The sequence below is a fragment of the Rhea pennata genome, chromosome 2, assembly GCF_028389875.1.
Source record: "Rhea pennata isolate bPtePen1 chromosome 2, bPtePen1.pri, whole genome shotgun sequence".
NCBI lineage: Eukaryota > Metazoa > Chordata > Aves > Rheiformes > Rheidae > Rhea > Rhea pennata.
Window position 1 is genome coordinate 72,798,344 of NC_084664.1, and position 13,525 is coordinate 72,811,868.

General features: G+C 36.7%; 1 protein-coding gene across 1 annotated transcript in view; it reads right to left on the reverse strand.

Moving 5' to 3' along the window:
• LOC134136209 (dynein axonemal heavy chain 5-like) overlaps positions 1-13,525 on the reverse strand; it is a 162,285-nt gene that overhangs the window by 148,671 nt on the left and 89 nt on the right. Inside the window, exons 2-9 of the mRNA XM_062567962.1 lie at positions 13,159-13,332; positions 11,173-11,273; positions 8,793-8,981; positions 8,623-8,697; positions 8,018-8,104; positions 5,536-5,607; positions 2,696-2,797; positions 1,615-1,801 (exon numbers count right to left, since the gene is read on the reverse strand). Of these exons, the coding sequence (XP_062423946.1) occupies positions 1,615-1,801; positions 2,696-2,797; positions 5,536-5,607; positions 8,018-8,104; positions 8,623-8,697; positions 8,793-8,981; positions 11,173-11,273; positions 13,159-13,324 (979 nt within the window). The 5' untranslated portion in view covers positions 13,325-13,332. The remainder of the gene's footprint in view (positions 1-1,614; positions 1,802-2,695; positions 2,798-5,535; positions 5,608-8,017; positions 8,105-8,622; positions 8,698-8,792; positions 8,982-11,172; positions 11,274-13,158; positions 13,333-13,525) is intronic.

Genomic DNA, 13,525 nt, shown 5'->3' on the forward strand with positions numbered 1-13,525 from the left:
AATCCCAGAGTCTGCAGATGAAAGTCCAGATAAAGGAAAACTTTCCTTTAGTTGAGGAGATCAAGTTACAGATCTTTTAGGCAAACTTGACACCCACAAATCCATGGACCCTGATGGGATGTACCCACAAGTGCTGAGGGAGCTAGCAGATGTTATTGCTAAGCCACTCTCCATCATCTTTGAAAGGTCGTGGAGAACTGGAGAGGCGCCTGAGGACTGGAAGAAAGCCTATGTCACTCCAGTCTTCAAGAAGGGCAAGAAGGAGGACCCAGGCAACTATAGGCTGGTCAGCCTCACCTCCATCCCTGGAAAGGGATGGAACAGCTCATCCTGGATGACATCTCTAAGCATGTGGAGGACAAGAAGGTGATCAGGAGGAGTCAGCGTGCATTCACTAAGGAGAAATCACACTTAACCAATCTGATAGCCTTCTGTGATGGAATGCCTGGCTGGGTAGATGAGGGGGGAGCAGTGGACGTTGTGTACCTTGACTACAGCAAGGATTTCCACACTGTCTCCCATAACATCCTCCTAGGTAAGCTCAGGAAGTGGGGGCTAGATGAGTGGACAGTGAGGTCAATTGAGAACTGGCTGAATGGAGAGCTCGGAGGGTTGTACTCAGTGGTACAGTCTAGTTGGAGGCCTATACCTAGTGGTGTCCCCCAGGGGTCAGTGTTGGGTCTAGTCTTGCTCAACTTATCCATTAATGACCTGGACGAAGGGACAGAGTGTCTCCTCAGCAAGTTTGCTGATGATACCAAGCTGGGAGGAGTGGCTGATACATCAAGAAGGCTGTGCTGCCATTGAGAGACAGGCTGGAGAGTTGGGTGGAAAGGAACCTCATGAAGTTCAGCAAGGCAAGTGCAGGGTCCTGCACCTAGGGAGGAATAACCCCAGGCACCAGTTAGGCTGTGGCTGGGAGCTGACCTGCTGGAAAGCAGCTCTGTGGAGAAAGGCCTGGGAGTTCTGGTGGACAAGTTAACCATAAGCCAGCAATGTGCCTTGTGGCAGCCAAGAAGGCCAATAGTATCCTGGGGTGCATTGGGAAGAGTGTTGCCAGCAGGTCAATGGAGGTAATCCTCTCCCTCTACTCAGGCCTAGTGTGGCCACATCTGGAATATTGTGTCCAATTTTGGGCTTTCCAGTACAAGAGAGACATGGACCTACTGCAAAGAGTCCAGCGGAGGTCTATAAAGATGATTATGGGACTGGAGCATCTCCCCTCTAAGGAAGGGCTGTGAGAGCTGGGCCTGTTTAGCTTGAAGAAGAGAAAATAGAGTCTACGAATATCTTAAAAGAGGGCATCAAGAGGATGGGGTGGGACTCTTTCAGTGGTGGAAAGTGACAGAAAAAGAGGCAACAGGCACAAACTGAACCACAGGAAGTTCCGCCTGAATACAGGGAAAACTATCTTTCCTGTGAGAGCGACAGAGCACTGGATCAGGTTGCCCAGAGAGGTTGTGGGGTCTCCTTCTCTGGAGATACTCAAAGCCTGCCTGGATGCAACCCTGTCTAACATGCTCTAGGTGACCCTGCTTGAGCAGGGGGGTTGGACTAGATGATCTGCAGAGGACCCTCCCAACCTCAGATATTCTGTGATTCTGTGATACTGACCTGCAGTTATGTAGTCAGATGGGTTCTGTAAGTTGCTGAAATAAATGTCAATATCCACTTTTGTGAGCTGAATTTTGTCTTCTAAATTCTGTCTTGATGATGACAAAATACCCACAAATTTATCCACAGAATAGAGAAAGTCTTGTATCTGTCTGTTCTTCAAGCCTTCTTTCACAGCTCCCCAATGCTGATTATTTTAGGATTTATGCAAAAAAAAAGTTAAGAGAGGTTTGCGCTTTTCTTTAAAAAAAAAAAAAAAGTGTATTATTCTTTCGTTAGAAAGGCACTTTCTACTATGGCAGGATTTATCAGTACACCTCTGCAAATACACTCTTCAGTACTATAGCACAAATACTTGTAAGATGGAATTGATATAATTATTCTTTTAGATTAGAAGAGACAAATAAGCATGAGGCTCTTGAGAAGTAAAACTGTTCTCCTTCTTGCTCTCATTGTCCTGACACTGAATTGTTGTCCTTTCTGTTCAGTCTGACTTGACAGATTTTGATCTCCCTTCCTGCTCCTCACTCAGAAAAAAAGCAGTAACATATCATAACAGCATATAACACCACCAAGCTTATCAGACCCTTAGCCTCATTAGATTTCCTAATTTCTGTGCATATACTTCTAGAGCCAACAGAATCAACTGTGATGCTTCACAAGTCCCATAATAGCTTTGATACAGTGCTTGTTGTCCACACCTATTGTATGTCATGAAGAATTGAATTACAGATTGAGCTTTTGTACAGCGAAAATGATTTGGCACTTCTTTCAATCCAAGCTTAACTTATTTTTACCTAAATTATTACAGTTTTGCCTTAGTATGGCTGCTATGGTATTTTCTTGCTTTGTCATGAACATTGTGATTTGTGCTATTCCTTGAAAATCAATAATAAATATATGTTTCAGACACTTAAATACAGATTCCATGACTCTTAAATGCCTACATTAGACTTGCATCTTTTATCCTCTGTTTTATGTTCATCTGATTCACAATGGGGACTGCAGCAGCCACTTGTCTTAATTCAAAGTGTTCTTGCAAAAAAAAAAAAAAAAAAAAAAAGATTATTTAATTGATTACCTCTTGGGATTTAAGTGCTGGTATCATGACTTGAGAAAAGAAGAATTCCAGTCCGTGAAGGATATTTCCACCAGTACAGTCAAACATGCCAAAATTCACTTCCTTGGGGAAGAAACAAACATTAGCAGAGTGCATGTAAACTTCTGCCATGTTACTACTTTTGAGGGAAATCCAGATACGTGCAAGACAAGAATACATAGTCCATAACCACCTATGTTCCTTGAGGAGAAACATCTTATAAGCTATGTTCCTCCCAATAACCCCCCCCCAAATCTATCAAATTTGGATATAGATTAATGTTGGACTAAAAATTGTGAGGTAAGATTTGCTTTTCTGTTTAAGACAACAGAAAAGTCTATCCCATATTACAGCATTATTTTAGCAACCAATTAATATTAACCACTTGACTTCAACGGATTAATCTTAAAAAAATCCACCTGTTTACACTTGTTTTACTGAAACAATTACCATCCATCATAAGTGTCTAAAAAAAGTGACATTTCTCATTCAGTTGCACAGTTCCCTCTAGTTCCCTCTAGAATTGCAAAAGGTGGTGTTTGGGAGAGATGGTACCGGTAGGTGGAATTTTATTGCAGAACTGTAAGCATAAATAGGAAAAAAAGACTGAAAGACTGAATCCCTTCCCACTGCTATTCACTTATGAAGAATTGGCTATTCTGTTACTAGTATTTTGTATATGAATGTATAGGTTCAGAATATGGGACATGTGCTTTCTATGATCCAAACTGGCTAGCCATTAAGGCCCCAGGTGTAACAAGCAAAGCAGGAATCTCATTCAGAACTTGTGGACTGCATAAACATACACTCATTTTTCCGTTGTCATAATGAGAACTTCACTGATCTGGAATAAAATGTACTAAGTTTTGCCCTTGGAAGCTTCCATTCCAAACTTTTTCATGTGCAAAGACAGTAGTTCCATAGCAGTTTAGGAATGGCAACTACACCTGGATTTTTGCAGGCAGAAATTCTTAGCTATCTTGATTATTAATTTCTCTAAAAGTTTTCTAGTTAGTTTCCCACTTGAATGCAGAAAATGTTTAAGCAAATTGTTACACATGGTGTAATACTGTTTACTAACAATGTTAGAGAATCTTTTACCAGAGTACAAGAGGATAGAAAGTCATCTCTTGAAAGACAGAAGAATTACAGATGACAATCAAGGCACAATTTTTAATCTGTGCTGCCTAAAGTTTAAGAATCTTTTCATGAACGAATAAGATGCTTGGACCTACAGTTCACAGATAAATCATTCACATTAAATAATGCTTGAAGAAGTGCTTATGAGGAAGGACAAGTTGCTTTGTACATCAGAACATGTTCCCCAGGGAGGCAATTCTCAAATGGTTGTTACAAGGAACGCCCCCTCGCCCCCCCCCCCAAAAAAAAAAAAACAAAAAAAACTTTCTTCTGCAAAAGGTAGGAAAGCAAAACATGAGAGGGAAAGGACAAAGAGGTAAAGACAAAAGGAACTGACGCCTATTTTCTCCCTTTGGATGCTTATTAACAATGTCAGTCACTCCCACATGACAGAGATGCTTGCATTTGTTTAAGGACTAAGTCTTTTTCAAGACCTCTCTCTGTTCATGAGAATCTCTAAGACAAGGTCAATATGCCAGTTGTTCCATTTTTTTTTCCACCAACAACTGAAGATTCAGCTAATTCTCTTGAGAAATAGAGGATGAATATGTATACTTTCAGGAGGTTATAAGCAACAGATAAGCAGCTGTTCTCAGAGCATCTTTCCAAATGCTCCAATGCAGCTGTTCAGGACAAAACAAAATATGCCAAACCAGTCTGACTCAGAGCTCCAAGCCTCATCAGTGTCAAGACTGTAGGGCAGTAGGGCCTGTTTTATCTTCTACAGCATCTATAAATATTGCCCTATAGAAGGAGTGTCTGATTGATATCATTTACATGACAGCTGAATGGAGGGCTGAGAGGGAAGGAAGGAGAACCATACAGAAAAGGCACGAAGGCAGTTAACTGAAGGCATTGAATAACCACTTGGACATATACCCAATTGAAGCTAAGCATTGGGACTGATAGAAAGCAAAACGAGGAAGCCTAGAAATTACTTTTGCACTTCTGGATCAGGTAACTATAAAAATGTTGTTACAAAGCAAATGCCTGACAGAAACTAAAGCAGTAACTTCCATAACTGTAGGTGGAGAATAGGCATAGCTGCAACTTTGGCCTTTTTAAACAGAACATATTAACCTTCAGTGATGAATAAGAAGAAAATACGTATAGCATTAAAAGCACATCAATATTTTGGAGAATATTTCAGGTTCATTATATTTTTTTCTTTAATTTCTATTTTTAGATGTTAACATTTTGGATGCTCTTCATAAAAGTTCGATACTTTTATGGTACTTTCTCTTATACACAAGGTTATTGGGGCGAGAAAAACCTTACTTTTGTTTCAAGAATGATCTTTATTTAAAAATATTTAAAGGGTATAGTTATATAAATGTTATATTTCCATAATTTGGGTTCATTCATTAAAAGAAAATCTCCTCATTTAGGTCTTTATTCCCTATTTCTATTAAAATTTACATCTTTTCCTAGGAATTAGTAATGGATTTTATTAATTTAAATTTTGTTTTAGTAATATTGCAGATAACTACTTTCATAATTATTGGAGCATAACTTTATCATAAATATTTATCTAGATGGAAAACAACTTTTATTAAATACGTTACTAGATATTTTAATGAAAACATTCCCTACTTTTTCTGACTCCAGTAGAACTAGTTGTGTGAACAAGGGTCTAAACAAATATTAAGTACACTGTAAACAGTACATGATCTTTGCCTGACCTGGAAGACATTTGATGTAGTTATCACTTGATCTGATGTCCTTAAGAAGAATGCACAAGTTCCCGTCAAGCTCTGTAAAAAGGATATATAGTTAAAAAGAATATATGCTTACAGTAAAAGCAATTTATGTAACAATTTGCTAAAGTCCTAAAGAAGTAACTGAAAAAAATAATTATTCAGCAAGTAGCAAGCTGTTTGTATGATATTCAAGTATTTGTCTCTAAAATGAAATATTCACGTCCAGCTGACATGAGAACAGCAGAAATGGCTTCCTGGGACACACCAGTGGTCTATCCAGCACAGTACCCAAACTCCAACTGCAAAAGAAGTTGCAGTTTAGGGAGAGTTTGCGACCTTGGCTACTTTCCATGCTCCATTCCTCTGGTATTCCTCCATCACCAATAATAGTTGTATGAGAGTTATTAGATGATACATCCCTGTCTAGCCATTTCAGCATCTCTTTATTGACCTGTTGTTCATGAACTTGTCTAATCCTTTTCTGAATCCTTTGACATTAATTCACTGAAGAAAACTGAAGACATATTCAGCTTTCAAGCATTTAAACTACTTTTCAAATACATTTAGGCCAGAAAAGATCATCTTAAAATGACTTCTTCCATTTATTTTTAAAAAAAGGAACTAAAAGATTACTCAAAATTTCTTATCCAAATGCTTTAATTGCTTAACATGTATTTTCATCTTTTTGATGAATTGAAGCAATGGAAAACTTTAAAAATCAGCATTGCAAACAATTATTTTTAAGCTATTAAATCTATTTATAACTCAAATTAATTTGAAAACCAAATGCAATTGATCCAAATTAAAATTGCACAAAGGAACAAACAGTACAATTTACAGTGCTGCATACAACACAATTGTATAATTCAATCTGTACTTTGTGTTCTTTATTATGCATTTTATTTGATTTCACATGATAGCATTGTGCCAGATACTGTGGGCACAGACAAGTAGAATAGTATAAAATCTTATTTTCCAATAGAAAATATTTGATTTTCTGAACAAAAATATAAATTTTGAGAAAATATTCTTTTCTTTAATCAGAAGACTCGAATGGAAATTTGATGCTATTGAAATTTAAAACCTTATTTTCTTCAAAATAGTTAGAATTCAATGGATAGTTTTTCATTTTCAGCTTTTTGCTTTTAATTTTTCTTGCTTTTTATTACCATTGCCATAGTCAGACTGAAAACTTTTAGGTTTTCAGTCTGTAATCCTAACATAGTCCCTATTTTTGAAAGTATGCTTTACAAATGGAAAATTTCATCTATATTTTACAACTGTTCCTGAATTTTTTCCAGTATTGCTAAGTAATGACAATACTGGACAGTAATGTTATCACATTCTCCAGTTCTTCAGACAATTCCTTTCTCTGTCAACAAATAACATAATATGACTTGTATGATTTTGTCAAGTACTGTCTGACCTGCTGCAGTTCATTGCAAATAACGTAAGTTTGAAAAGCTGTTAACTCTTTAAAAAGCTCCAACATAGAACGCTGTAGCATATCTCCTCAGTAATGGCACTATTAAAGGTATTTCAAGCCTGCTTTTGGTTTTATAGTCCGGTTTCCCATTAAATTTCAAGTTCAAGGTCTGAGATCTCTTGCTTGCTATACTCTACAGTATGCTCCCAGAAAAGATTGCTTAAAGCACTAGGATAAGCCTGGCTGATAGTCACACTCTAGCATCATACTCTTCTAGCAAAATAGAAACTTCTATTCTGAGGTAAAGTTCCTTTTCCTAAGAAAGCTCTAACTTTTGCACAAATGAAGTCTAAGACAGTGGAACAAACCTAAATCTTCTCTGAAAACAAGAAAGAATTCTTCAGCCATTCTTTTTTAAATATAAAAATGTGTTAATATAAACACGTTAAAAAAAAAAGACATCAAAAGGCATCATGTGCCTTATTCAAAAGAAAACACTATACAGTATGCACAATTGCTCCCCAAAAGAGACAAAGAAAGAAAAAGAATCAGAAATTTTCATGACAGCTCTGCATACACTGCTGAATAATACAATAAAGTGGCTGGTTTAAGAACTAGAATAGAATAGAGGAATTACTAAAAGTATATTTGGAATAATGTGCACTATAAAAGGAAATGCTGAAGAGCTCCACTTTTAAATTAGAAATGTACAAGCACTGGAAAAGAATTAACCATTTAATGTAAACAAAAGTGTTGGGACATGCAATATTGTTAACAATGGTTTATTTCACTTGCTCTTCTCCCAGATAGAGAAATCTACTAATAACTGTTTCTTTCCAGATCACATTTACTGGCAAATTCCACCCTCCACAAGCTTGAGAAATGTTGGGAAAGCATTATGCTGCATTGTGAGCACATGGACTAAATACTTAAATATCCATCCAAGAACTATAAAAAGCTACTTAAACACTGCAAAACTGTTAGGGTTTTTCAATATTTTAATTTACAAGTGTAATCTAATGAATTCTACAATCATACCTCAGTAGAACCCACGGTAATAAATAACTTCTTCTGAGGGAAACTGCTGGTTGACCCATCTGACCTCAGTGAAGCATTCAACTTTTGCTATCAATTAAAATTATGAGTAAGAGGTTAACAAAATTGTACAGACAGTGCATCCTATTTGAATTCTAAGCAGATAGTATTCTCCAGGTAGGAATTGAGAGAGTTTAACTTTTTGTGGAGAACAAGCTTTGCATGACTCCCACAATGTGCCATAAACAGTTTCATAGCTCTGTTCTTTCAGAAGAACAAAGAAGGGTAAAAAAAACCAGAAAAAATAAGAAAATTAAATCTGAAATGTTTCCTAAAGCAACTTCTTCCATGGAAACAAATTGGATGATTGGAGATCTCACAGAAAGAATAATGTGCCTGGTCTGCAAAGTCCATGTAAGTTGCGAACTGGATTCACAAGAAATCTGCAATGTAGATCCTGCCAACAATGCAAAGTAGTTTAGTTTTATATCTATGCCTTTAATCATAGCAAAAAAAAATCAATTAAGATTCTCTGAATTTTGCAACCGACATGTAATTAAAAAAAAATATGCAACTTTGTTGTTGCAGAAGTAATAACAGAAACATACCTGCAATACATCTTGGTAAAAGAAGAGTAACTTTTTAAGTCCACTAGGGGCAAAGAATTCTTCTATAAGTTGAAACTAAAAACAAAATTACAATGGTAGTTAATTGTAAAGTAGTTTCAAATGACTGGGAATCTTGGAAAGATATTTAATAAATGGTAATTACAGATTACCTTGTCATCAGAAATAACAGCCTCCTCCACTTGCTGCTCATTTAAGCCTATCCCATCCGCTAATCTTGATATCAAATACTTGTGTCTTTCATCTAACTGAGTTCTCCTCTCCTCTTTGGTAATTTCAGCTTTCTTGGCTAGTTCTTTTCTAGTTTCAGTGGAAAGCACACCACTTTTCTTGCTTGTTGGCTAGAAAATAAGAGTTTGTTACAGAGAGGTTTTTTTTGACATAGCTATTTTGCATTACATTTAAGGATTGTATTTTGTATTGCTGATCTTTAATGTGGTTTCATAAATTACTTATAAATGATGTTTTCCTCTGTATTGCTTAAATGAGGAAAAGAATTATATCTAACTAACTTGCAAGGCCAAAATTACTTCTCAGTATAACGTTACTACAACAGTAACTTCAGATCAGGGCCTCAGAATCTGATCTGGATCCAGACCTAAGTTCACAACACAAATCTATCTCTATAATGCCTCCAATTAAATCTCAGCCTTGGGAATCCATTTTCCAAATCTCTAAATGTCTACATTCCAGATTTTAGACCAGGTCTATCTATATCATCACCACCTTAATATATCAATACGAGTTATCTCAATAATAGAAATAAATAAAACTAACTCACTAAAAAAATAACAATCACCACTGGAACAAATGTGCAATTGTTGTTTAATATGCAGGTCATATAAAGCTGATAACACAGTGGTAAAGAAATAAATTCAAATAGTCTTTTTTTAAAATCTTTTACAGTATAAACAACAATGAAAACAGATATAGTGAATAACATTTTTTCAATCAAAAAAAAACCTTCAGAATCTGCATGGAAAAGTAAAGATTTGAGTCAGAGTGGCATTTCTTCAGTTCAAGTCATTTTGCCTATAAGCTCATACAGCACAAAGCCTCCATAAAGCCATCCTTGCCACCACGCTGAGCATTCCCCTCTGCAGACACCTCCAACTGACATGAGTATCTGGGATATGTCTGAGTATCTCTGTAACTCACAATTCTTTTTTTTGAGAAAACCAATAATAAACTACATCATCTTCCCAGCACTCTAAATTAGTAATTATAATAGATTGTGATTTACTCCTGGATTAAGAAACAAAAATGTTGCCAACATCTACCTTTACCTCCACCTGAGACTCAACAGATATTCTGCAACACTCCCATCTCTGCCTACATCAAGACATCTCTTTGAGACCAAGAATGTCTGACTAACTGCAGTTATTGGTCAGTACCATTCTCACACCTCTAAAAGTCATTTTTTTGATTTATTATTCTTCATTATTCTCTCCCACAAGTCCGAACCTCTCAAGCAGGTCCAAATCAGCTCTGGCTCCCATGCTAACAGCAGAGTCTCTTGTTTTGCACGTGCCTCCCTGATGCAGTGTTCAGTTTCTCTCTCCTCCAGTCCAGAAATCATTCAACAAAAGCCAAAAACTCTCATATTAATGAATACATGATTATTATAGATAACATGTAGTTATAAAATATATATGCTTACAGCTCTTATGTCTCTAAAAGATATTATAGAAATACAGCTTATACTGTCTCTTTAATGGCAATTTTTTTCTTCTATATCTCTGAGTAAGAATACTAGAAGTCAAATGTTGCCTGTCATTTCCTCCGCACTGTCTCACTATATCACTGACACTCACTATCTCAGTATTAGATGACTAAACATAATTTAATATAACCTTAAAAAATAGTACAATATAATATTCTGATAGTGTTGCAGAAAAGCTTCTATTTTTTTAAATATACTTTATTCTATTCACAAACTATGCATACTAGACCTCAGATATCATCTCACTACTGAGTCATGCATGGAATTTAGAAAATTGTGTTTTACAGGAAAATTGTGGTATCAATATGACATAAAATAAATTAACATCTGTGCATAGATCATGAATAGACATATAAAGAGTGTGCATTTTCACCGTCTAAACGATTTTAGTGAAAGTGGCCTGTTCAGAGCTCTAGACTGACAGGGCAAAACCAACTTCACAAATTAAGCTACGTAATTTAAAATGAGGTGAGGTATTCCCCTGTGAGGCTGCAGACATAACCTTATTCAAGCATCCTTAACCAATATTTGTTTTCATATTAGCAAAGAAAGGGGATTAACCAGTAGATGATCCTCCCCACTTCCCCCCTCAAAATCATAAGGACAAAAGATAAAAGGTGTTACATTGTATGCGTTTTTGAGTGGTTCATTGCCCTTGTTCCTTGTAATTAACAGAGATTAAAGGAACTCAGCACTCTCCAGTACCGGGCCAAACTGACAGCCAAAGGTGATTTATTGAATAATCTGTAAAGAAGCAAATTTAACAAAGGCAGCTGAGTAACCACCTATTTTAGAAAGAAAACACTTGCCGGAAGAGCAGCAGTCAGAGGTGATCCTGTGGCAGTGGATCCTAGCTCGGTGCTCCTTGTCTTCAAGACAGCTCTACGTCTACAGTGCTTACTTTCTGTGTCTAGGAAAAAGAAGTGACAGGTTATTTTTATTTGTGTATATGTGCAACAAATGCATTTACAAGACCTGCAATGATGTTGGAAAAGTTACCACATTCTGCCTTAACATCTGCCGGCTAACCTTTTCACAGACTAGGGAAAGTGAGACAGGAAAGGACAGCTAGAAAAACTATGCGTGGTAGAAACTCTTAGAAGCCTTTCAGGGAAAAAGATGCCTTGTGACGGTTTTTATCTCAAGTTTAATTTGCAAGAAATTCCCACTGATAACAACAGAGGTAAGGAAAAGCAATTTAAAGGACCAGTTTGAAGAAATCTGTGCTGGAAAAAAAAGTCACAGACTCTCCGAAATACTCTTTCCATTCTGGCTATTGTCTCTCAGTTATTCCTCAGCTGATGATCAGAGGGCTGGAGCATCTGCCCTATGAGGAACGGCTGTGAGAGCTGGGCCTCTTTAGCCTGGGGAAGAGAAGACTGAGAGGGGGATCTTATCAATGTGTATAACTATCTGAAGGGAGGGTGTCAGTGGGACAGAAACAAACTCCTTTCAGTTGTCCCATGTGACAGGACAAGAGGCAATGGGCAGAAATTGAAGCACAGGAAGTTCCGCCTGAACGTGAATTTCTTCATTGTGAGAGTGACAGAGCACTGGAACAGGTTGCCCAGAGAGGTTGTGGAGTCTCCTTCTCTGGAGATTTTCAAGGCCTGCCTGGACGCAACCCTGTCTAACATGCTCTAGGTGACCCGGCTTGAGCAGGGAGGTTGGACTAGATGATCTGCAGAGGTCCCTTCCAACCTTACCGATTCTATGATTCTATGATTCTTTATTCTTCAGCTAATCCATGTGCTCAAGTTGTTAAAAAGTGTCTGCAAGTACCAAGTTTGCCAGAGATGCATGAGATTGATAACTAGAATTTATTTAGACAGCTAATATTTGCCATGAAAACAGTACACATATCATTAGAGTGTGTAACCATCAACTATTGATCATTTAAATCTTCTTAAGGGCTTTTGAAGCCCTTTTAGTTATTTAATCAAATTTATTGCATACCTTTATTTTCTCTAGAAATTACGACCTGTATATTTTAAAGTGCTTTCAGTAGCATATAAATCTACTATTGTTGACCTGATACTAAGTACAAGCACTTTTCTCCAGCCTATCACTTTAAAAGTAAATTAAGACAAAATATGATTATTTTAATAATTTACTTTAAATATTGATTTATTTGTCCTTAACAGAAACATTGTATTTGTTGTCTTTAAAAATATTTAATTGAAAGGCACCAGCAATGCTGTCTTGAATTGATACAGCTTGGTCTTTCCAAGAAAAGCAATCAATATAGTTTCCAGAATATATTTAGGTCCCACCCCTGGAAGCAAATAATATCCTCAGTTGAGCATGCAGTAGTAGTAAATAGTGGTTCACTAATTCAGGAATTATTGCTTAATCTATTCTAAAACATAAATAATGGGGCTGTGACTAAAAGGAATATTCTAATAACATTTATCTCCGTATAAATTCTCTTGTATACTGTGTCTGTTTTGAAATGAAGTCTCCCCTGAGTATATCATTCAAACCACTATCATTGTCAATGTATCCCCCAAAAGGTGCCATACTAAATGCCACACAATTAGTTTGAATGCTAACCCACTAACATTGTTCTAGCTTTTATGAAAAGTGCAACAAGCTTAGGAATAAGCTAACTCTTTGCTAAGAAAACCTCCATTATTCTTTACTATTCAATTTAATTCTACAAAAAATGGCTCTATGCAAAATATATATGCATATACAGCCATCTGCTATGAATTCAAACATTCTACTTAATAATGTGTCCCATTTTGTTCCCTATGAAGGCAACATGAAGTGTTTGCCATTATTTTCTCTCTTACCTTTTTTTATAGCAATGAGAGGTGGACAGAGATCAGTGTCAGGTTTGGAAGAAAGTTGTGTTTCTTTCAGTTCCTGTTCTGATTCCTGCTGTGCGGAGTGACTGGGAGAAGAACTAGGCTTAGCTCTTCTCCCTAGCTCAATCTCTTCTCCCACTGGCTCCTCCATCTCCAGCACTGCAAAAAATAACCTATATTAACAGTACAGAAAACAACTGGACAATGTAACACTGCAAAGACCAACCACACCTTCAGTATTTTATGCCCATTACAGCATCCAATATGATAGACTAGTGAGGAAAAAAACATTTTCTCTATATACTTTTGGTAATTTAAGAGGAGAAAATATAAGCAAAACAGTATCATTTTC